This window comes from Rhinolophus hipposideros (genome assembly GCF_964194185.1).
Source record: "Rhinolophus hipposideros genome assembly, chromosome: 13".
Lineage (NCBI taxonomy): Eukaryota > Metazoa > Chordata > Mammalia > Chiroptera > Rhinolophidae > Rhinolophus > Rhinolophus hipposideros.
Genome location: NC_138059.1, coordinates 36,170,994 through 36,194,972, shown reverse-complemented (window position 1 = coordinate 36,194,972; position 23,979 = coordinate 36,170,994). Strand labels below are relative to the sequence as shown.

Genomic DNA, 23,979 nt, shown 5'->3' with positions numbered 1-23,979 from the left:
TATTTAGAAGTTTAATTTATTAGCTCTATTTATAGTGGTTTAAGTATATGGAAAGATTTTTCCTGCTAGAGAAATTTGAAAGGCTTTAAAAGGAAAATTAAATATGTTAAATTGATAAAAGCAATGTACAATATTTAAGGTAAGTTTATTAACTAAGTTTGTAACCACAAGTGATTGATTAAAGGAGCTTGGTCTATTCAACTTGAGGTGAAGAAACATAAATCAAAGGCTCCCTTGAAAGTGCTTGCTAAAATTACTAGGTTAGTAAGTGCAATAATATTTGTAAATTTATTTATTCAACATATTTATTGTCTGCTATGTGTTGGGCACTATTCTGAATGCTAGGAATATAGCAATGAACAAAACAAAGGCAAAAAAATATTTTTATGGGGTCTACATCATTAAATTTAAGTGCTTTCGGGGGGAAAAAACTAAGTTATTAAATCGTTTGCTTTAATACACTGGGTATTACTGTTAAAACAAGTTAGCTAGTCTTTTCATTGCACAAAATGTCCCCTAATGGATGCCAAAACATTCACATTGATGAGTGTCTCCACTCATCCTTGTATCATCAGTACCTAGCTCACCCACAACTCTCAAAATTGTGTGGGGTTTGATTGTTGAATCTTCTCCTATATTGTCTGATTTTTTTCACTTCATTCACAAGAAATCTGAGTGAACCAAGATTTTTCTTCTTAAAATGCAAATGTCTCCAATGTAGCAGAGCTAGGAGATGTTTACATCTTCATGTAATTCAGTCAAATTGTGTTTCTCCTAACAGCTGAGTTATGGAATAAACTTTCTGATGGAGGGAAGAGAGGAAAATAACTTTGGAGATGAAAATATTTGTGCAGAAAAGGGAAATCTCTAGACTGGGAACATATTAAGATGCAGGGCTGGGAGTCCTAAGGGCAGTTAGGGGAATTGTGCTTTTCCAGTGATTATGTTCCCAAAATCCAAAAGTCAAAATGGCTTTGTGAAAAAGTTCCGTTTGGGTAAATAAAGCTTTTGCAAAAAGCTTTAACCTAAAAACTCAAATGAACATTGTTTCCATACGAACATGTTTCTCAGTTCTAAACAGCCCACTTACAACTAGTCTATTGAAACGTGACCTATTTGTAAATTGACCATTACTTTGATAACCAAAACCTAAAAACCACACCAAGGCAGTTTCAGGAAACTGTAGAGAAGCTAGAGAAGCCCATCAATGACCTAAACTATGAGTTTCTCAAGGCAAGCCCGAAGCTAAGAACTCACTGAGTTTTGCAATCCTAATCCATTTTCAGTTTCCCAGTAGTCACAATTCACATATTTCAAAACTACAGGCAATGCTGTTGGCCCCTGTGGCAGCTCCTCCTCCACTAGCTGGCTGCCCCCAATCATTGTTGCTAATTGCGAATTTCCCACACTAACATTTAGTAACCAAATTAGAGAGCAGGTAGATGATCTGGGGATAGAATTGTATAGTGGTTAACTCCTTGAGCTCTGGGGTCTGAAAGAAGTAGGTTTAAATCTTAACTACTACCCCCTGGCTGGATGACCATGGGCTAGTTACTTAAATTCTGCACCTGTTTCTTCATCTGTAAAATGGGAACTATAATAATACCTACCTCATGAAGTTTCTAAGGGGCCTAAATGAGATATTGTATGTACAACATCATTCCTGACAGATAGTGAGCTCAGAATTACACTTGCAAGTGGGTTTCCTGATTTACAAGTGAACAAACAGAAAAACATTTCATATCTTCTACATTTCTTTTACTTCATTCACAAGAAATGAGCTAGGTACTGATGATACAAAATCTTCTGCATTTCATATCTTCTGTACATTTATGGCCATAAATGTACATAGTAATTACCGACATTTGGGTTGGATTTGGTTTGGTAATTTATAGCTTTCTTTTTTCAACATTAAAGAAACCAAGAAATAACCCAATTCCTATTTGGGCTCTGAGATGCTGAAATAAGGTACAAGCCTAGAAACACTGTTCTAATAGCTGATATGGATTTGGTTTTAATGTGGTGAATGAAAATTTCATAAAAAGAGAGTTATGGAAGAGCTGTGAAGGAAACGGGCAATGCTCTAAATGAGGGCTTTTAAAATAATCAGTGTCTTTTCAGACATTCAGGGCCCACAGTGTAACTGACAATAATTCCTCAAGAAAATAATTTTTCTAAATAGATCCATATAAACCAGGCTGAGTTATTAAGGGGGAAAATGAGTTTAATAATACAGTATTAGATTGAGTATCATCCAGAAAAAGTATACTGTAAAAATGTTTCCAATATTAATTGATCTCTGGTAACTTAAGTGTTGGAAATACTTGTATTATAGTGAGGTAGACAGTTTTTTAAAAAAAAGAACTCTCCATTAGACAGACTTAAAATTTTGTAATAATATTATAGAAAATGATAACATTAAGAAAGAATGAAATATCTGATTGATGCTTAACTTTGTACAACTCGAATATAGCTTTAAAATATTAGAAATTATAACATTTGAGTGCATAAACATTTTGTACATTAAGATGAATTTCATGCTGTCCATTTCCTCCTTGCACTTTCAGTTACCTTAAATAAACAAATATATACAGCCTTAACAGAACAACAGTGCATCCAAAGCAAATGTGCATTTTAAATTATTTCTCCTGGCCAAGTCTTTTTTTTTCTTTTTCCTCTTTTCTCTCTTTTTTTTTTAACTTAGCATTTTATATTAGTATTTATTATCATTCTCACCCTTTCTTTGACATATTGTAGTTCTCAAACAAGCAACAGGTTTAGGTCAAGAGAGAGCAAAACCACTTAGGAAAAAAATAAAAACTTTTTTTAATGGTTGGCAGAAATTCCTTGTTTAAACCATTTCATGGTCAAAGATGAGAAGGACTCTTCAAAGGGCCTACTTATGGGCAATGTTTAAAATAATACTGGTGCAGGCTGGGGGAAAGTTCATGTTTTTGACAGTCCCCGAGTGGGCATTTCAGCTGTGCTCTGCTCTCCTGCTTCCTTCTGGAAGATGAATTCCACCCCTGCCTCCTTCCTCACTGCCTGGTCCCCATCTCCCACCCCAAGCTCAATGTAACACTTTGCTCTTTTCACAGTTTCTCATTACTAAGTTTTAAAAACATTGCCTAACTGGTAATTACAATCTGAAACAATTCTTTTGGGGGAGCCCTGGGCTATTGCTGGCTGGTAATCTTTCAGGAATGTCAAAGAGAGGGGAGGGAACAGAGATTTTAAAGAAACTTCGGAGACAGGGACTTGGGTTCCCTTTCATCCTTCTCTTCCCTGCTCCTAGCCTGTCCCTTCTCCCCGTCCTCCTGTGGGGCCCACTGCCTCTCCTCCTGACTTCACCCTTCTACTCCTGGGTCATTTTTTCCCTCTGTATCTCTTACCTTAGCTATATAGTTCCCACCTCTAACCATTTTTTGTTTAACTGGGAAATTGTCTTCTCCTTAAAAGGGAAATACCTGAATTTTGGCAAATTCTGTTCAAAGAAATCAATTAGGAACTGACATCAGGAAGGGCTTTTTCTGGGCTACCTCCAGCCAAGGCTAATGCACCTCAGCGTCAAGCATCAGAGGCAGGCCTTATGGTTTCTCATTATCCTTCAGGGGGTTCCTTTTGGACTCATTCTTGTCATTCCATCCATACCAGCTTCCCTTTCCCCCACCAGAAAAAGCTATTGTGAAGGCAGTGATCTGAGCCCCCTAAAGTGAGATGCAGGTTGCCAGTTCCCTATACTGGGAGAGGCTGAGGCAGAACCAGGTATACAAGCAAGTGAAAAAGGCCTGTTTGGACCCATCTCTCTCAACTCTCTTCTAAAGGCAGGGGCCTTCTTGGCTTTCCTATTCCTGCTGCCAATTCCTCTATTTTAACACTTTCTGCTTGGGAGGTCATAAGGCATGGGCTGACATGACCAGAAAGGCCCACCTTCTTTACACAGGTAAAAAACAATCAAACCAAGATGTGGTCAAAGGTGTTTCTTCCTCCCACACTATTTCCCTTCTTAAACTATCATTTTTTCAATCCATGGAGCAGGTATGTGTCTCCCCTCCCCCCACCTCCAATCAAAACCTGTGGGACACACAAAGAATTCCAAAGCCACAATAATAACGATAAAAACTAAAGAAATCCTCCTTGGCTTGTTTTTCCAGGGTGGCCAGTCAAGGTGTGAAAATCCGTATCTCCCTCTGGTCTTGCAGGTGGAAAGTTCTGGGAGGGCTGAGCTCCCTTCCCTCCCACCGGAGTGCATGTCCAGGTTATCCCCTGACCCTCTGCCTCCAAGGCCAGCTCCTCCTCCTTCGCCTCTGCAGTCAGGCCTCCCCTGTGGTCACGAGCCAAGGTGGCAGGGAAGGCGCCTGCTACCTGCAGCCGCATGACTCCACCACCATGTCCTCATACTGCTTGTAGACCACGTTATTGCCGGCATCAATGTACAGGATGCTGATCGGAGTCAATTTGGTGGGCACACAGCAGCTGGGCGGGGTGGAGCCGGGGTCCATGGAGTTCATCAGAGTCTGGATGATGGCGTGGTTGGTGGGCTCCAGGTGCGAGCGCAGCGGGAAGTCGCACACGCCTTCGCAGTGGTAGGCCTCGTACTCCAGGGGTGCGATAATCCAGTCGTCCCATCCCAGCTCCTTGAAGTTCACGTGCAGGGCCTTCTTGCTGCAGCGCAGCCTCGACTTCTTGCCGTGCCGCTTGCCGTGGCGGCTGGCAAAGGCCGTGCGCCGCCGCCGGCGGCCAGGTGAGGGCAGCCAAAGCCCGGCGTCTGGGGCTCCCGACGGCAGCAGCCACGACCCCTCCGCGCCGGCGCCGGAGTCAGCAGCCTCGGAGGAACCCAGCTGTTCGCGCATCTCAGAGAACAGGTTCTTGCGCTGGGATCTGGTGAACACGACGAGCAGGGCACGTTCCTGGGGGGGCCGCACCCTCCGGCCGAAGCCCAGACTCCGCAGGTCCGGGGGCAGCGGCTGCTCGGGCCCCGACGCGCGCTCCTGGGCCTCCACGGTGTCGGGCTCGCCCCATGCGGCCCGCAGCTCCAAGCACAGCTGTTTCCAGGGCTGGTGGCGCAGGCCTTGCCACACGTCGAACACTTCCCAGCCGGTCCGGGGCGCCCCCTGCGGGTCCAGGGTCCGCGCGTCCAGCAGCAGGGGAGACAGGCAAGGGAAGAGCTGCACGTGGAGTGGCCCGGTGGGAGGCCCCCAGGGCGATGCGGGCGCCTGGCGAAAGAGCCGCAGCTCTGCGCCCACCAGCTCTTCTTTGTCTGAGAGCGTGGACACATCAAACAAATACTTCTGTCTCCGGAGAGCAGTGTGCGAGAGATCGTCTGCGAGATAAAAAATAATTACAGTCAGTTTCACTTAAGAGGGAGATCAGCCCGGTGCTCTGCAGCTGCCCCCGGGAGGGAAAGGGCGGGGAGCGGGGCAGGCGGGCCGGGGTCCAGCTGGGCCAGCCCGGGGCTTGACCACCCCGGCTCCCCGCCCCGGTAGTGCACCGTGAAGGGAGGTGCACCAGGGCAGGCCCCCAACTCCTGGTCAGCCCGGGACTCCCAGGGCGGAAGTTGGTGGCTGCTGGAGAGGAGGCCTCGGAGTTTTTCCCCAGGAGCCTGCAAGTAACCACTAATGTGCCCTTTGTGGTTGCGAGCCTGGGCCGCACTTCCCCCAGACCTCCTTTCGGTTGGCTCGTTCTCATCATTCACGTCTCGGTTTAAATGTCACTTCCTCCAAGAGGCCATCCTCGACCACCCTGATCTAAAGTAGCTTTCCTCGGTCACTATCACAGGACCTTGGTTTATTATCTTCCTGGCACTTAGTAATATCTACAATTATCTCGTTATTATTATTATTATTTGTCTCTTTAGTGGTCAGTTTTTCCTTACAACTCCCTGCCCGCCTCCACGAGCCTATAGGGACTAGGATCATGTCAAGTCCATCTTGGTCATCACAGCGCTCAGAGTCACACCTGACCTAGAGAACACGCTGGTCAATAAGTGAGAAACTGATAGAATAGCCATTCTCAATCTTGATGCCCATTATAATCATGAAGAGAACTTAAAAATTATCAGTTGCTCCAACTTGCTTCAGCCAACTGAATGTCTGCACACAGAACCTGGGTATTTGGGATTTGCCGGGGTTTTTGTTAGCTTTCTTTTAAGATCCAAGATTATTTAAAGATGCAGTCCTAGTTTCTACCTACTGGTCTAGGAAAAGGTGCTGCCATCAAGCACTTTTGCTGAAGAATTTGGCCTAACACAAAGCAGACAGAATACAGTTATGTGATTTCTTTCTTTCTCTTTTGAATTCACCATTTCACAACAAACAAAAGAGAAATGAGGTTTTCAAAAGTCTGAAGGGGGGGGGGGCAAATGAAGAAACAGAGACCTGACATCTATCCATTAAGAAGATCCTGCAGTCAATAAGAAATAGATGCTTCTGGAAGGAGAAAACCTTAGAGAGAGACACACACACAGAGACACACACACAAGCACTGACATTCTCCCCTCCTCCACCCACACTACCTGAAATCTTCTGACTTTGCAACTAATCCTGAAGATAAATTATTTTGGTTACAGGTTAAAAAGAGAAATTTGGGGTATGGGGGCAGGGGCATGGAGAGTAACAGGCTATTAAAATCAAAGGTGAATTCTTTGGGATGAAGACAAAACGACTTTTTTTTTTTTGACATATTTGTGCATGAAGCCAACCCCACTTCAATGTGCAAGGCAGAAAGCTAACCAGATTTTTCTGCCTTCTCATAAAATATTTACAACCCAGCAAATACAAAAATCCCCAAAGCTCCCAGCTTTCCCCAGAAGCTAGTAAACTTTGGGTGGATTTCAATAGTAAAAGTGTCACTGGGTCCTGGATCTGACCCTCACTCCCTGTCCAGATGTAGCCCCAGGGCATTGGATGTAGCCACACCCAGTCCCCACTCTGGGCTGCCCACCACGCTGGCTGCCTCACTCTAACACACAAGTCCTGACCTGAGAGGGAGCTGTGGGAAGGTTTAGAGAGGTGAAAAGGGAAAAGCTGCTGGAGGCAGTTGATTTATGGAAGCCAAGACCTTCAAACTGACCAGGGTCACATTAAAATCAGTGGAAATTCAACACACTTTCTTCTCCTCCTTTAAAGAAACCTGTGCCACCACCCAGATCCCTGGGCCTACAGCCTTACACTTCATTTTCCTGCATCTCGTATTTCTCCCCAAACCAAGGATGTGATGAGAGGAACAAATCTAAGGCACTCAGTGCACCAGGTAAATGTTGTGAGAGCTGACATATTTTTCATCCTTACTTTATCCACAAGCATGGAACAGTTCTGGAAACAAAAGGTAGATCCTATTGTTCCCATTTTATAAATGGGAAAATCAGAGCTTAGAGAAATTAAGTTAATTACCAAAGTCTGACAGCTAGTAAATGGTAAGGTTGAAATCCAAACCTAGGTCTATTTAACTCCAGAGTGGAAACATTTAGTTCCTAAGCCCCATTTTATTTCTGATTATAGTCCAGGTACTGAATCTAAATGCAACCATTAGTGACCAGTGGTATAAGGGACACGTGATACAGTCCAAACTGTATTTGCAGGGCTTGATAGGAATAAAACCTGGGCTCCCTTAGGGAAATTATTTCCATCTCTGCTTACATAATTCTTGAGATAGCTGGCACCGGCTGGAGAACATTAGGCAGGTGTAAAGGATAATGATTTATTGATTTCTCTTTCATGCAATATGGAGCGATCAACTTGCTTATGTTGCATTCTTTTTTAAGTTTTTAAGTATGGGCTAATCAACGGTTGGTCCTCAGGAGTGGTCAAAACAGAGGAAAGTGTCCGTAGAGAGAGGGCTCTACTAATTCTGTAGATTTGGGCACTCCTACCCTTTCCAGGGATCAGGACCAAGTATAAATGGGAGCTTACACCTGTATCTTGCTCCTTCTCTTCCCATACTAGGCTCAACCCATGGTTTGATGGGCTTCACCTGCATGTATGTGGACACCCTGACTGACCCACAGGTCCAAGTTCCCAGGCTACAGGGGCATGGATCAATGCGGTGAGGCACTCTTAGGAGGACAGACCCCATGGAGAGGCTGTCCAGGCCCTGGAGGTGGGCTCAGAACTATTTGGGCAAGAACTCTGTAGCACAATAGAGTAGTAGTTTCAAACAACTAAACCTGCAGGGGTCTTTCCATCTGCATCCTTAGCATCACACTGAAACTTGTTCAAAATGTAAACTCTCTCAGGCCCCAGATGTTTGTGGTAGGACCCAGAATTTGCATTTCTAGTACGTTCCCAGGTGATACTGATTCTGCTGGTTGGGGTCCCACTTAAGAATAACTAATCTAGATGAGTATGTCCTTTCGCTCTTCAGGTTACCCACCATTTGGGGAGGACACCGTTGGAGATGGACAAAACAGAGCATTTCAAAGCACAGGGCCCAGGGCAGAGTTGGAAGTGGTCTCACAGAATCAAGTCACCTTCTTGCCCCAGCTGCCCCAGCCCCTTCCTGCCCCACCCTCAGCTAACCTCATTTTTTTTTTTTTTTTTTACTTTCTCAGCCATGTGTTCTCTCACTGGGTCTCCAGAAGCTCTAAGTCCCTAAACAGAGGGTCCAAGAAGGTGGCTGCTCTGTGCACCTCCCCTGCAGACCACATTCCCCACCTGTCTGGACCTGCTTTGGAGCCAGGAATCAAGAAATAGCCCAGAGGAGGCACCTGACCTGGGGAGTGCACACACCACCATCCACTGTGACCCTACAAACACTTTGCCTAGTGACCAAGCATCACAAGGCCTGGCCCTGCTGCTGTGGCCACCTGTGGGTAGGAAGCTGGCCCTTCGACTCCTTTCCACAAGCCTCCTCTTCCATTGTTTTGTATAAATAAGGATATCATCAAACAACCCTCTTTCCCATGCTCTTGACTAGAAAATATTACACTTTTCATTTCAAAATCTACTTGTGACACTTTCTTGCATCCTGGAAGCGAATTCTATGCTTTGGGCCTTTAAATGAAATTGATCAGTAATGTATTGTGGAAGTTTTTATTTCTGTTTTGCTTTTAATTTACACCAATCGAGATTATTGCATTTTGGCTCACACCCCAGTTAACTCAGTGTTTTTTAAGTATTAGACATGTAGACCTTTCAAGTTACAATCGCTGGATTTGTGCTTATCAACTTTTCCCTGGTGGGTGGTAGAGGAAGGAGGGGGAGAAGGAGGAAACCACAGACATATCTGAAGAATTTTTTTTTTTTATAAATAGGTTAGCCTTTTTTGATTTAAGAGCAAGTTGGTAAAGGCTGAGGGCACCTTAAACATTCCCATCTGGTGTGAGATTGATTAAAAATAAAATAAAATGGAAAGCAAATAAGTAAATGAGGAAAAAAACTAATCACTTGCAAGGTAGGGACTATCACTCCCATTTTAAATGAAGAAACTAGCTGAGAGAGGTAAAGGCATCTGTGCAGGGTCTCAGTACCTGGCTGGAGAAAACAAGAAGCAAACGCCAGATCGGAAAATAAAGGATGCCCACGGTACCAAAGACCGGACCCCAGGGATCCTGAGTCTCAGGACAGCGGCCTAAGGGAGGCAAGCGCAGCGGCTGAAACCGGGCCTTGCAAGCGGATCCGGACTCCTTCTGCTGCTGGAGGCTCCAATAGACCACTCTGTAGAGGGTTTCTGAAAATCTGCCACTTCGTTTGGTCTGGGGCAGGAAGAGCCCGCACTACATTTTTTTCCAAGACATCTCTGAGATAGGCACTCAGCTTGAGGTTCCTCTTGAGAGTCCTAGTTGGATTTTCTGTTACTCGCCGGCCCGGAAGGTGTGCCGGCGGCTCCAGCTTTTCCGACCCCCTGGGCCCACAGACTCTGCTTCCCGCCGCTCTTCCGCGCGAGTCGCCCTAGCAGTTACCCTGGACCGCTACTGTTCAGGTGTCTGGTCAGCCCCCGCCCGCCTCCAGCGGTTCCACCACGCGTCCCGCCCCACGTCCTCCAAAGGCACAGACGCTGCGGCTCAGAAAGCCCAGATGACGGGGCTTTCCCACCCCGAAGCGTCTAGATGGAGATGGGGGGACGGGGTAATCATCTTCATAAAGGAAACTCCACAAGTCCTTACAGCTAAGTCTTTCCCCCACCTCTCATTTTTGAGCCAACAGCCGCAATGAAGCTTATGGGGCACCGCCTTTGTGCCAGGCACGTGCACAGGGCTTTGATGACCTCTGTCACTGAATCTTCACCTCTTGTGCCTGAGTTCTGTCTTACTGATATACTCGTTTATAGATGGGGTGTCTTAACTTGCCCACTCTTTCAGCAGGTAAGGGACAGGTCTGAAGGTCTTCGTTCCAACCCTCGCCTTCAGTCCTTCTGCCACGCCCTCTACCACAGCTCTGATAGGGCCTTGGAGCAAAGAGGGAGGGAGGAAAAGGAACACACACTTATTATCAACATAATCAACACAAGGTGGGCTGGATTCCCCCAGGATATATTCTTTTTAAGCAGGGAATTCGTGACTGGGTTTGGAGTCACTTCTTCCCTAGGTCCCTCAGCTTCAGCATTGCCCTGAGGCGTCACAGTCCACAGATGTACTGGGAAAGTAATAATGAGCCACCAGCCCTTCCAGAAGCTTGCTTTTACATTAAGCCCTGTATAAATGAGGTCTCTGGGTAATTTGTGCTCCAACCACCACCCTTTCCTGGGACACAGTGATCTTCTGGACATCCCTCTGTACTCTTGTCTTGAGTCCACCTCTGTTGAGATCTGCGCCTTAAAAACTGCTGAGCTTGCTAAGCTCCTCACAGAGGCTCAGATTCAGGAGGCAGTCCACACAGTTCAGCTTCTTCAGGGTGCTGTTCCTTGAACACCCAGCAAAATAATCATAATAGCAAATTCTGGTGTAGCACTTACCATGTGCTGGGCAAGGTATAAATTCCTATAATAATTCATTTAAGCCTCAAAACCACCCATAGTAAAAAAAAAAAAAAAAGATATCACCACTATGCCCATGTTATGGGTCAGAGAACTAAAGCAGAGCTTAAAGTAACTTGCCCAAAATAGTAAGAAGTCTGACTCCAGTATCTGTGCCACGAACCTGTACATCCCAGTTCTTGATCTCTGTGCCTGGCAGAATTCCTGAGAAGTCTCCAGCTCTTTTCTGCTGCCCTTGCCTAGAGGGAGGGATCAATCCAGGTCTCCAAGAGGCACTCACTTTCTAATCAGCAGAACTGAAGGGATGCCAATGATTGGACTTTTGAAAGAGAACTTACAAGGAAACTTAATTTTCTCATATACAAAATGAGGATAATAACACCAGCTTACAGTCACTAAGGGAAGGGTGGCAAACGAGATAAGGAGTAGGAAAGACCTCTGACAATGTGTGCAAATGTTAATTTCTACTGACAATATGGAATGAGCCCAGGTATCTAGAGTCTAGGACGTATAGATTTGAACCCTGACATGTAACTTACTGGCTGGATAACCTTGGGTGGACAAATAATCTCTCCCAGTCTCAAATGAATCATCTGTGAAATGGAAGAACCACCCCTACTCCACAGAGTGATTGGAAAGGTCAGAGTCAAGGCACTCAGCGCAGTGCATGACACACAGACACCCAATGAATGCAGCAAGTATTACTACAGCTACCTGCATCCAGATAAGGTAAGATGCACCTCGTCTCCTCTTGGCCTTCTTTGAGGAGGTACAGTTCGGTTCTCTCCATAGGATTCCTAGAAATGAGTGGAGGAAAGGTGCTGCGCAGAAGGGATAAAAAGGGAAGCAGATGTCTAAGTTCTGCTCATCTAAGTTCCAGTAAAGAGACCCATAGGAGCTGGGCCTGACTCCCATCACCTTGATCCTTCTCTGTCCCTAATGCCATATCCACCACTGCAGTCCCTCTCAAAATGTCAGGTGAACAGTCAACTTCCAGCCTACATCCTGTCAAAGAGAGGGCCCTTCTTGCAGGTCCCCTCCTCCGTGGGATCAGGACCAGTGCTAGCCCATATGCTAGCCCACGTGGCTCCCTGGCTGGGAGGTAGCAGCCCTGAGAAGCCTGGCGGTTAGTCTCCTTGTTCCTCCCACCCCCACTCCGTTTTGGTGCACTTTTGTGAGGCACGATCTGTCCACCAAACCAGTTTACGGTGGTGGCGGGTGCGATGTTCCCTATCTTCTTAACTTTGCCAAGTGCCAGGCACGTGTTGAAGGAGAAGGGGGTGGTTATAGCAATGAACGACCTCTTGGGCAGCGTGGCCCCGCCAGCAGCGAAGTTGTCGGTCTGCCAGGGTGTGAGACTCCTGGACATACACTCATCAGCCCAGCTCTTCTCTGGGTCTTTCCGCTTCTCTCAAGTTTTCTACGATAGCTTGCCCTGCATTTCTCAACTTCGTCCTTTGAAAGACCAGAGGGACCCAAGACAAATCCTCCACAGAGGCTTTTCCACCCTCGCTCCAGGCCTCGCGGACCCGCGCCCTCCTCCCTGCGACGAGCTTGCTCCTTGTAAACCCACACGATTAAGCGGATCTAGTGGCCGGCCTGTATCCTGCAGAGAAATCCAGCTTTCGCGCAGCAAACTCTAGCTTAGCATGAGGCAAAGAAGTGAGGTTGGGAAAGGATCAGGGAGGGAAGGGGAACCCCATCTTCCACTAGACAGAGAATGTAACTCTGTGCGTCCTCGGGGTCTCAGCCTCCCAAGCAGTAGCGCCAGTATCTGGTGGAAGACGCGGGCCAGGCTTTTCTCCTGAGCACTGGGCAATGGGCACTCCCAGCAGGAGTCCGAAGGCGCTTGAAGGAGACTGCCTTCATCTCCCTATAATGAAATGGAATCATTTATAAAGTAGTTTTCATGAACTTGGTGTAAACCCTCGTGGTCACGCTTTGGTGAAAGGGGCCCAAGAGCCAGAGATGTGAAGCCGACCGAGATCAAGGACACTTCACGAGCAGTCTCTTTTTACAGTGGTCTCACTCTGGGCTCCCACCATAGCAGCTCAAGTCTTAGTTTGACATTACTTTAGATGAACACCAAGTTCGGTACAGTCCCCACACTCCAGACCCACTCTCCCCACCTTACTGCTGGGCGAAAGCAGCCTGCACCCCGATTTCCTCTGCCCTGGTGTCCTCTCCAAGTCGCTGCACTTCCCCTGGGGCCGCGCGTGCTGGGCCCGGACCGGGTTGATCGTTTGGGGGGGGGTGCCCTACCAGCACCGCCGACCAGTAGGGCCTCCCGGCAGCCACAGGCCAGGGTGGGGGTGGGAGCAGAGGCGAAAAAAACCACAGACTTGAACCCGCTGTCTGGGCGGGAACATGATCCGGCGTTTTGACTTGCGAGCTTTAAGGTCAAAAGTAGAAGAAAAGGTTCCCACCATATGTGGTTCCCCCCTTGGACCAGTTCTGTGGTTGTAGGTGGGTGAAAAGGTTCAAACTGGCATGTTGTTGTGGGCAGGAAGGATACTGGACGCTCAGGGCGCAGGGGTCCTGCTCAGGAGAAACCTCAGTGGTGTGTTCTTTAAAGTGCTAGGCCCGGCGCAGCTTCTGAAGAAGGGATTGCCCAACTCCATTCCACTTGGGCTGACTCCCGAAGTCAAACCATAGGAAAATGAGATTCGTTGTGGCAGGGCCTATGGGCCAGGGTCGAGCATCGTTCAATATCGTCCTAACGGGGCGTGGGAGGGGCAGTGGGCTGGGAAGTGGGGTGGGAGCTGGACCAACTTGCTTAGTAGCCAGATTTACAAGGCAGGCGCGCTGATTTTCTTCGGTGTCATTTAGTGGGGAGGCGGGGCGTGTAAACCACCTCGGGACCCCAAAGACAACACTCCGCGCTGACCCTGCTCGCGCTTTCTGCTTGGCTCCGGAAGCTAAACCCCGCCAGCCTGAGCCAGAGGCCCGCCCCACTTTTCTCCTGCACGCCCACTAACGGGTCCCTAAACCGTGCCCCGCCCCCAGGCGCCCGGGCCACTCGCCAAGTCGCGAGCTCAGCTGGGGGAACGGTGGCCAGTGCCGCGCAGCCAACCTGCTCCAAACGCCTGCAGCCCCTCTAAGCTCACTCAACCCTCGATCCTCAGCAGCGCTAATGGACTGTCCTGGAAGGAAGGGAGCAACAACCCTGAAAACCATTAGGCCGACGAAGACCTATTTAATTTCTGTAAACAAGAGATACCATTTAACCGGCATTGAACTTAAAAATAAACAGCCAAGGCTTTATAAAGAGGGGAGAAAGGCAGTAGATGCCAAGAAACGAAATGGCGCGATAGATCCACTTTCCTGCATTCTACGCCTCGCGGCCTCGGCTCAGATATCCTCCCCCGGTCCAGAGAGCATCGTTTGAGCAGGGTTATTCTATACGCCAGGGGTTATGAAATTAATGCCCTTCACTAACCTCCCCAGGATTCTTGTTTATTTGTTCGAGTTCGTTTGCTGCACGCATCAGCCTTGGCGGGAAACAAAAGTTCTCGTTTTGCTCTATTTTCACCATACCATCTTTCTCCCATCTCTCAGTCGGGTTCCCTTGTTCTCTCTCCACGCCGCCCCAGGAAGTCGTCACCAATTTCAAGGAGGTGTGCAGCCGCCAGAACCCCGAGCTGGGGAAAAACGGGGTGCGCTAGGGCCTCCATCAATGCACCACTCCACGTTCCCAGGAGGTCCTAACGATACGCATCGTCCTCTCTGATCCGAAGGTGGAGCGTTCATGTCTTGATTCAGTTTGCTGGGGAAAGTATTCACAAGGCCTGTCATGGGCTATAGCTTAGGTAATTTTTTCTTTTTATGTGCAGAAATGACAAGGATGTTTGAACACATTTTTCGATCCCCACCCCCACTGGCAACTCAACTGCGCAAACTCCCAGAGCCAGAGGACCTCCGCCGCGGGGAGGAACGCTCGGTGTCCTTCTCAAATTAGCCTTCCCTGCGCAGGAAGCTCGCTCAGAATTCTGGCACAACTTGCACTCTTGCTTCCGAAGACACCAGTTGTTATTAGTTTCTTGCTAAGGCGGCCCTTGAGGCCTCAGGAATGGGGAGTGACAATAACTGATATTTAGCAAGCCAATGGCTAAAGGGTTGTTTTGTGGCCTTAGTGTTTTAATCATTCCAACCAGAAGAGCAGAACAAACTTGTAGTTTAAGGCTTCCTTCCCTAACCCCCGGGCTTTTACCAGGACCTTCCAGTTTACCTGGCTGGAGAAGGGTCCTGAACCTTCAGGGTGATGCGAACCCCGCGCCTGAGCGCGCGAGCGCGCGCGCGCGCGCACACACACACACACACACACACACATTTGAATGCTCAGCAATCCTTTTCCAAGGCTGTTCCCTCTTTCCGGGGAAATAAAGCCTAGATTAGAACCTTCTGCTGGCTTCCTCACTTGGCCGTCTGGTCTGCATTAGTGTTTTTATAAGGGACTCAAACAAATCGAATACAAGGTCACCAAATAATTAACAGTTGTGAATTCCCTCCGTCCCCATTAAAATACTTCCCTGCTTATATTTCATTTTCCGTTTGCCAACGACAACAGGGTCCAGGCAAAAGCACTGCTGGGTTGATTACACCACTCTGCGGCCCAGGTCCACCCAGAAACTCGCTGTTTTGCATAAACATGCTGTACCAGGCGAACTTCAATCGCGAGGGAACTTTGCGACTCTTAGAATGCGCTCCTTGCAGCCCGGCTAACCCTCAATTGTCCTGCTCTGCCCCTGATAATCACCATCCAGAAGGTAAACCAAGAAGCCAACAAGCAATCAACGGCAAACTCTCCTGAGATTCATTTCTAGAGTGTCAATTTCCTCAGGGATGTTCAGATCTCGTTTTTGGTTTTTGTCTGTTCTGTGCTGCCTCCTTTCTGAGAGTGCTATTGTGACAACAACACCACAAAATATTTTGAAAGAGTATTCTTATTTCGAATCATCTGAAAATTTAACTCACAGCAATATTCTTAGACTCATTTTGGTTTCCTCGTCCTTGGGAGGCTTTTTGTCCACCTTGTTGGAATTTTGTGACACTTCTCACTACATAAACTGAAAGTCTGAGTTTTGTTTTGCCCTCCCCCTCTAACTCTCAGCCATGTAGAATTCATAGGCGTTCTAATGGTCCTCTTTTTCCAGGCCCCAGGGTACTGAGTCCTGTCTTTTAATGGGTTATATCTTGTGCTGACTATTATTTCCCTATATGCAACCTGGTCCATTCTGGTTTGATAACTGTACCAACACACACATGCACACACTTTCTCATCTTCATGGCTCCAAAATCATTTTAAAGCATAATATGGAGGCATTTTAAAAGATCAGGGGTAACATAATTTGTGCCTTTACAAAAAGTATAAAGAAGAAACAAGGCACTGCACAGAGTCAGACCCTTAAATCCAAAGTACCACTCCAACCACTAACTGGGTCTTAAGAGATTACAGAGGAACCTTAGACAGGGTAGGAAATCTCCATTGTTTTACTTCTGCTTCTTGCCACTTTCCTTTAGAAACTTCCTCACCCCTTATCCTATTCATATAGTGCCATAGGCAATAGAACCAGGGGTGAGCTTCACTTCTCCCTAGCTGGTGACCTTGAACAACTTGCTTAACCTCTCAGTCTTCCTTAATTTACCTGTAAACCAGTGATTTTAGGACTTTCCTGGAAGTTGTTAGAATTAAGTGAAATAACTCATGTAACAGATTTTAGCACAGTACTTGGTACACAGTAAATGCTCAGTGTATCTTATTATTATTACCCCTAGGTGTTTGGAATTTGGAGAGCAAACCAAAAGGAGGAACATAGTTTTTTAAAATCTGCTATAAGGTCTCCTCATGGTTGTGGTAGTGGTGGTGGGGAGGATTGCAAGGGGGAAGGTATGACAGAAAGTGCTGTCTTAAAGCGCTCTTCTTTCGCTTTGGACAGTTTATCCCTGCTCTCCCACTATTAATTACATACACTTCACGTGTAACTTTCAGAGTTTGTATTTCCCAGGTGAGGAAAGTTTTTACAAATACTGTACATGAATAAGTAGCTCATGCCTCTTCAGGATTCCAGCCATTTTCTTTGCTCTTCCCCCGGAGGGACCTAGGCTCCCACAAGCTGACCAACCATGCCATGTTCGATGGCTATTTAAACATCACCGAGGCAAGGCGCCAAGTTAATGCGGCTGGCCCAGCTCTCGGCTGTTGGTTGCTCTTTCCTGCTTGCCCCGCCATCCACGGGTTGGGGGAGGGGATTCTGAGGGGTTTGGCGCGGTTGAGAGTCCCCACGTGAGAGGGGCGGAAGTCCTCCTCAGGAGCCGGGGATGCGCGTCTGGCGTGTCATTTCCATCACGGGAGACTAGACAACGTTTGATGTGTTATGACATGAACCCTCAATTAGATCGCTGAGTTGAAACACTCCAATCAGGGGTCCGATGCTAAACAAGCCCCGGAAGGTCCAGCCCGAGGTCACCGCTGGTGACACATCAAATCACAATCAGTGAAAGGGAAAGTGAGGCTTTCCCTTTATCATGCTGGGGCTGTAGCCTGCCCGGTACCCCCTCCTCTGCGTCCCCCCTCCAGCTCGCGGCTCCGCACTCCTTGGTCCCAGCGCGGCCTGCGACGAGCCGCGCAGACTTCCCAGTCAACTAACTGCCTTTTTTAGCGTTTTCTGGGAAACTGAAGGCATGGAGGACACCGCGCCTTTGAAGCTAGGGTCCAGGTGGTCACGTCTTCTCCAGCTGGGGACCGAGCGCAGCTCCATCTCTCGACGGCATTCCGGAGTTGAAGCCGGACGTCTGGATCTCGGTCCCGCTAGCCTGGAGACCTTGGCTCGGAAACAGAGCCCACCCCACCCCGAGCCTGGGCGCACAGCCAGGCCCTTCCCTACCTCCGGCGCCCAGGGGCGCTCAGCGCGGGGTGCCTGGGGAGAAGCTGCAGTGCAAGATAGGTTGAAGCCAGCCGAAGTCAGCCCCAGACCTGAAGCCCCCCAAAGCTTCCCCACTCTTGCCTGAACGCCTCAGGCTTCGGCAGAAACCTCCCAACCGCCTGCAGGGTCCCTTGGTCCTGTGCCAAACATACAGGGCGCAGCGAACGAGCCAGGGGTGCCTGCTTGGAGGAGGGGCAGAGATTCTTGAAACTTCCCTTCGGGAGAAAAGAAAATGCTTGCCCAACCGCCCGCCAACCTGGGCCTCCCGGATTTCTTCCCTTGGGGAAAGGCCTCTTGAGCAATCTAAACTGAGCTTTCTTAGTCTCTCCTTCGTCTAGGGTGGTGAAAAAGGAAGCTAGTAAACAGATTAGGATAGAGAGAGACAGAGGCAGAGCTGGGGGTGGACAGGGGACGTTGGCGAGCTGCGCTGGCAGCACCAATATCTGGCACCCAGTTCTAGCGCTGTGAAGAAGCCACGTGTATTTATTTGCAAAGGTGACTTTAGTAGTCCTAAAATCGCCATAAAATACCCGGCATTAATTTGCGGCCTGGAGCTTTCAGCAGCTCATGAACCTCGCTGACCTCCGGCTGCAGCCGAGAACCTGACCAGGGCAAGACCCTTGCCCGCAAGGAAGGCGTCTGCAAGTGAGGAGGCTGGGGATTGGAGCCGAAGTCCCGAGCCATCAGCCTTCTCTGACAAGCTTCGAGGACGTGCGGGTACCCAAGGCAGACCCGAAGGAGTAGCGCTCTCAGCCTGAACCCCGGCGCATTTATGTTCCTGGGCGACCCCACTTTCACTGACCGTAGTGGGAAGTGGGGAATCGTTCAATGCGCGGAGCTAAATCTGGGCAGGATGGCGGAGCAGATAACTGCCTAAATCTCTTTTATCTGCTCCTTCTTTTCTTCTCGTCCTTCCTTTCCTTTTCCTCCCTCCTTTCCTGTCTCCTTACACGTTGTTGTCTCTCCTCTGCAGGAGCTGAGATCCAGCGCTTGTGGATGCCTCCCCAATTTCTGGGACCAGAGGGAGCGCGAGGTTCTCTCGAAGGCACTCGCCATGCTGCTGACCAACACCCGCAGCAAGGAGCCTGCGCAGGAGTTCCTCAGATACCCGCTCCCGCAGAGGAGACTAGTGACCCGGGCCCTGGTAGGAGCGCAGAGAGAAGAGCGTTGGCTAGCTGAGAAAGGTGGGTGAACACACCCATGCACCCATATGGATTGAGTACTGTAACAACAAATCCCCAAACTTAGCTGCCCTGACCCTGTCTCCCGCCCGCACTGCCAATTGCTTCCTCTGCCTTTGGAGAAACCACTTCGTTGTGGCCTCTAAGCTGCCAAGGACGTGCTTCAGGAGGAAAAAAGCCCGAGGGCGCGGGCTCCAGTCCGACTGACTATACCCACACCTAGCACAGGGACAAGCCGAGAAGCCTTGCAGTTGCAGAGCCAGGGCACTGCCACTCGCCGCTAGCGGACTCGCTTCTGCCGGCTTTTCCAGAGCCAACAGGAACTCCAACGCTACCTTACGCTGGAGCGTTGGGGCTTTCCAACGCTCACTTATGCTGCAGGGCCCGCCCGGCCCCCACCGCAGTTCAGGGCTTTGACCGCGCACCCCATACAACCCGGGAACCCGTGGCACGGATTCCGTTAGTCTCCGCAGCGACCCCTCTACAGCCCAGGTCATTTGCCTGCCACCTCCCGTCCTTCACGCTTCCTCCACCAGCCACCAGAGGAGCGGCCACCACACTGCTTTCTGCAAAGAATAAGAGAAAGAAGGAAGGAAGGGAGAGAGAAAGGAAGGAAGACGAAGAAGGAAGCAAGGGAGGATTGCAAACTATAATTAAATCTGCAGCCGCATCCAGAAACTTACTCGGGCATGAGAAAAAAAACAATTTAAGAAAAGAAAAGGGGAGGTGTCCAGAGCGGGAAGGGAATTCACAAATGCAGCCTCCTGCCAGAGCCAGAGCAGCGCCCAGGCTGCGGAGCTCCAGGGGGAAAGGAGTCGGGCGTCTTTGCCACTTACCTAGTCCCCTGTCTACAAAGCTAGTGATCGTATTAGCCGACTTGGAAGACTGGAAGAAGCTGGCATTGATGCCCAGCTTCTCGGCGATGGAGTAAGTCTTGTAGATTGACAGCATGTACTCGTGGGGCACCACTCGCGGGCCCCTGCCTGGAAGCTCCTGCGCCTGGGGCTGCCGTGGTGGCCGCCGCCGGGGCTCATCCTGCGGCTGCGACTGTGGCTCCTCGCGCACAAGGGGAGCCGTGGCCGAAGTACTCTCTGGCGGCGCTCTCGGCATCTTCCCTTCCTTGCGGCTTCGCATTACCTTGACTGAGCCCAGCTCCGCGGAGGACGAGGAGGATGAGATTGAAGCCTGCTGGAAACCCGGCAAATCCCACAGGAAACTGACGAGGAAGACGGCCGAGAGCAGGACCCTGGGAGTATCCATGGCGAGCGACTGGCAGCGTCTCCCGGAGAGGCGGCAGCGCCGGGCGCGAGGGGCACAGAGCGGCTGGACAGCGGCGGGGGCCCGGCTCCTCCCGCCGACTCCGAGTGCGAGGAGCGGGGTCCCAGCCACACAAACCTCGGCCCTGCCACGCCCCCTCCCGCCCCTAGCTGGGAGGGGAGGGGAGGAAAACGGAGGGGGGGAGGAGAGGCCCGGTGGTGCGGGCAAGAGGTGTAGGGGAGAGGGGCCGAGGTGTGCTGGTGTGGCAGTGAGAAGCAGCGCCCCCGTGGGACGCGCGCGGGGTTGCGGAGCGGTGCGCTCATCGCGGGTTGGGTGCTCTAAGCTGGGGAAGGCGGGAGCGGCCGTCCCGCTGCGAGCAAGCCAGGGGTATCTTCAGAGCCAGGGTCTCCCTAGCCCTGTCCGAAGGTCCGTCTCTCCGCAGCGCAGTGCAGGGTCTGGGTCCTCGCCAGCCGCCTCCACTTTGCTGGGAGCGTGCTGCCCCCGAGAAGGGAAGAGGAGGTGGCGCCCCCAGAGACAGCTCGGAACAGGCACCCCTGCAGCAGACTACGTGCTAACTCCCGGCTGTGGTACCTTCCTTCCTTGGCCCCAACTTCCAGGCAGGACGTTCGCTTCCTTCAGGTCCCAGCCCTGTGTCAGAGAAGCCATGACGCGCGCCAGGAGCAGGGCCCAACCCTGCACAGTCCCATTCTCTCGTTGGGATACCGCTCTCCATAAAGACAGGGCAACTGTTTCCGACTCCCGAGGTCAGGCAAAGGCCACGAGTTTTTAGAGTCTGGATGCTAAAAGCTGCCGCTCTCTCCTCCAGGCCCCAGCCTTCTCGAAATCCGCAACCTCTTCAAACTGGATTTATTTGCTTCTTTTCTCCTTCGTCTGTTCCCGGGTCCTCTTCTCTCTGGGAGGCCTGGCCCACGCCTCCGGTGCATCCCCATTTTTCCTCTCTTTTTTTTCCTCCCGCCTTCAATACTTCCTCCTTCCCCAAGTGCCTTTTGCATTCCAAACCCCGTTTCCCCAGCCGGCTTCCCTTCTCACTCTGCCCTCCCTTCGCTCTCTGCCTTCCCACCCTCTCCCGCCCTGGCCTCCACCTCCCCGTCCGCGGTCCCTCCCTTTGCAGCTCTTCCCCAATCTGTTTCTCTTCAGCCCAGCCTCGCCCCATCACGAGTTTCCCTTATCTATCCCCAGATTCTCCAGGCCTGTCTTCCCGCCCACTGCCCCTCTTTTTCCCTAGCCTGGGCGCTGCAAGTCCAGGCGAAGGTGCCCTGGAGCACTAAAGACATGGAGTTTCCCTGTGCATTGACTGGCTGCTCAGCCCCGAGCCGTAAAACGCTCTCCTTTAATCGTCCCCAAAACTCTGTGAGGTTGAAGTTGGCCTTACTATTTTCCCTTTCACAGATTAAAAATGAGACTGAGAGGGGATAAATGACTTTTCCAAGGACACTTAACCAAGAGGACATGCAGTCAGGGACAGAACCCAGGGCTCAGACCTCAAACCCCAGCGTTCTTCCCATTTCAGTATAGAAAAATCATTCACTGGCCTAATATCTCTACTTCATTCTTGCTTTTTTTCTTTTTTTATGGTTTTATTTGATCTCACATAATTTCCTCTCCATGCTGCTGACGTGTGTGTGCCCAACCTCTCTACCCCCCTCCTGCTCCCTTTCTTCCCCTTTCTCCCTTTTGCTTTTTCATTCTTTTTCTTGTCCCTGCAGAGACCATTCACCTAACTGCTGGGGGAGAGAGTTTATTTCCCTGTTGCCTTTGCTCCTGAACTTTCTTCAAATCTGGACTGTGCCCTCCACCCTAGACACTGGTCTCAACCAGGTAATGGCAAAAAAAGAGAACTTGTGCATTGGGCAGGGTTGTAAGCCCTATATGTATATTAATTCACTTAATACTCAAAATGATTTTATGAGATAAGTCCATATTGTCCCTATTCTACAGATAGAGAAACTGAGGCCAAAGGTCACACTAATGCAGAGTCTGGGTCTTTAACCACTAGGCTATGGAGCTGATGCTCTCCTCTTGATCTCCTTCATGGATTCCCCTTCTGGTCTGGTCCTAGTTTTGGTTTTATGATTGTCCAGTTCTGAGACTTTAGACTCTAAGGTGCTTTACCATAATCCTTTTGTTCCTTCCTCTCTCTGTGCTTTAAAGTAGTTTATTATTTACTAAATTGACATCATAAAAGGAAATAAAACTGAATGAAAACAATTTCTTCTCAGATTTTTGCTACTACAACAAATCAAAATATTTTTGCTTTTATGGGTTCCCTTCCATTCCTTCTTTATTTTTTTTTGTGCCACATCATTTTCTTATTATTGTAACCCAAGGATAGATGCTATGTTGTATCCTTCCTTTGTTACTTAACATAATGCCCAAAACATGTATGCTGGTCCTTCTTGGTTTGGTTTTGTACTACTGCCAAGATCATTTCCTTCAACATCTCTCCCCTGTGTCCTTCTGCTCCTCTCTGCAGGTCTTCACCACCCTTCTATGGCCTGCCCATGCCACCTCTGAAAAACCACAGACTCAAAACACCTCATTTGTCACTTGCAGGAGCAGCACTTTCCCTTCTGTCTAACTGTCACCTAGGCATGCACATGTCTTGTCTGGCCTGCTCTGCGCCTCACTCTGCCCATCTGCCTGAGAGTCATCCGGAGAGGCCTTCTCCTTATGGTCTCTCTCTACCCCTTCCCTGAGGGCAATGAACAATTGTGGTTTTTGTTATTAGTATTTTAATTTCTATCAGCATGGAGTCTGGTTAATTATGATTCATGGTTTTAGACCCTCCGTCCTGTGACTGCAGCCCTGTGTGTTCTCTCTTCATCTTGCCCACAGCAACTATTATCTGCTACAAGTTATTAGTAAACAGGAAACAAAGTGATGAGCCTATTTGCTCCAGCTTAGGATCTCTGAACACACAAAATGGAGTCATGTATAAGAGTAAATGGCACTGGGACAGTGACCACAAAGGATGTGGTCTGTCTTCCTGGCTTCAGGATTCCCCTGGAGCAGATATTATCCTGCTTTGTTGCTACTAGTCTCTGGTCTATGAAAGGAGTGTGCTGGCTGACTTTGCCAAACAGGGTTCCATTTCACAGGTGAGCAAACAGAGGGACAGATAAACTCAGAGGAGGGTCCCTAGGTCACAAGGTGTCAGAAACCTAGCCAGGACTAGGAGGCAAGTCTTTCTGACTCTTAATCCAACCCTTCCAGTATATTAAAAAAAAATTTCATTTTTCAAATATAGTGACAATGAACCACAGTAATGTATAAAGAAAGCCTTTTCTCCTCCTCTCTTTCAAATATAAATCCACCCCAAAGTTAACAAGGCTATACCAAGGCCTTTGCTGTGTGCGCGTGTGTGTGCGTGTGTGTGTGTGATAAAAATAAAGGTACAAAGAGCACACTACAAGTCAAAATATGCTTTTAGATCTCACATTTTGAGAATTTAAAATAATGTTATAGAATTAAGCTTTCAGTCTAGTCCTAGATTCTCTCATAATTTCTTCGGCAATTTAATCTATGAAGAACATAAAAATAGGTGAAAGGTTCTTGAGCTGAAGTGAGAAAGCCTGGTGTAGGCACCTTTAACAGGTTAACCCGGGCATTCTTTTCGGGGTTAGATTTTCTTCTCTCCAAATAGAAGGAAATACAGACGATTGTGCAGTATGGTATGTCCTGCCCCC

At 49.0% G+C, this 23,979-nt stretch overlaps 1 protein-coding gene across 1 annotated transcript; it reads right to left on the bottom strand.

The window, feature by feature from the left end:
• Positions 1-4,361: 4,361 nt before the first annotated feature.
• Positions 4,362-20,275, bottom strand: GDF6 (growth differentiation factor 6; the record flags this gene model as incomplete). The annotated part of the gene is made up of 2 exons (XM_081070782.1): positions 4,362-5,323; positions 19,852-20,275. 2 exons carry the CDS (start codon positions 20,273-20,275, stop codon positions 4,362-4,364), a joined length of 1,386 nt encoding a protein of 461 aa, XP_080926908.1.
• Positions 20,276-23,979: the final 3,704 nt, after the last annotated feature.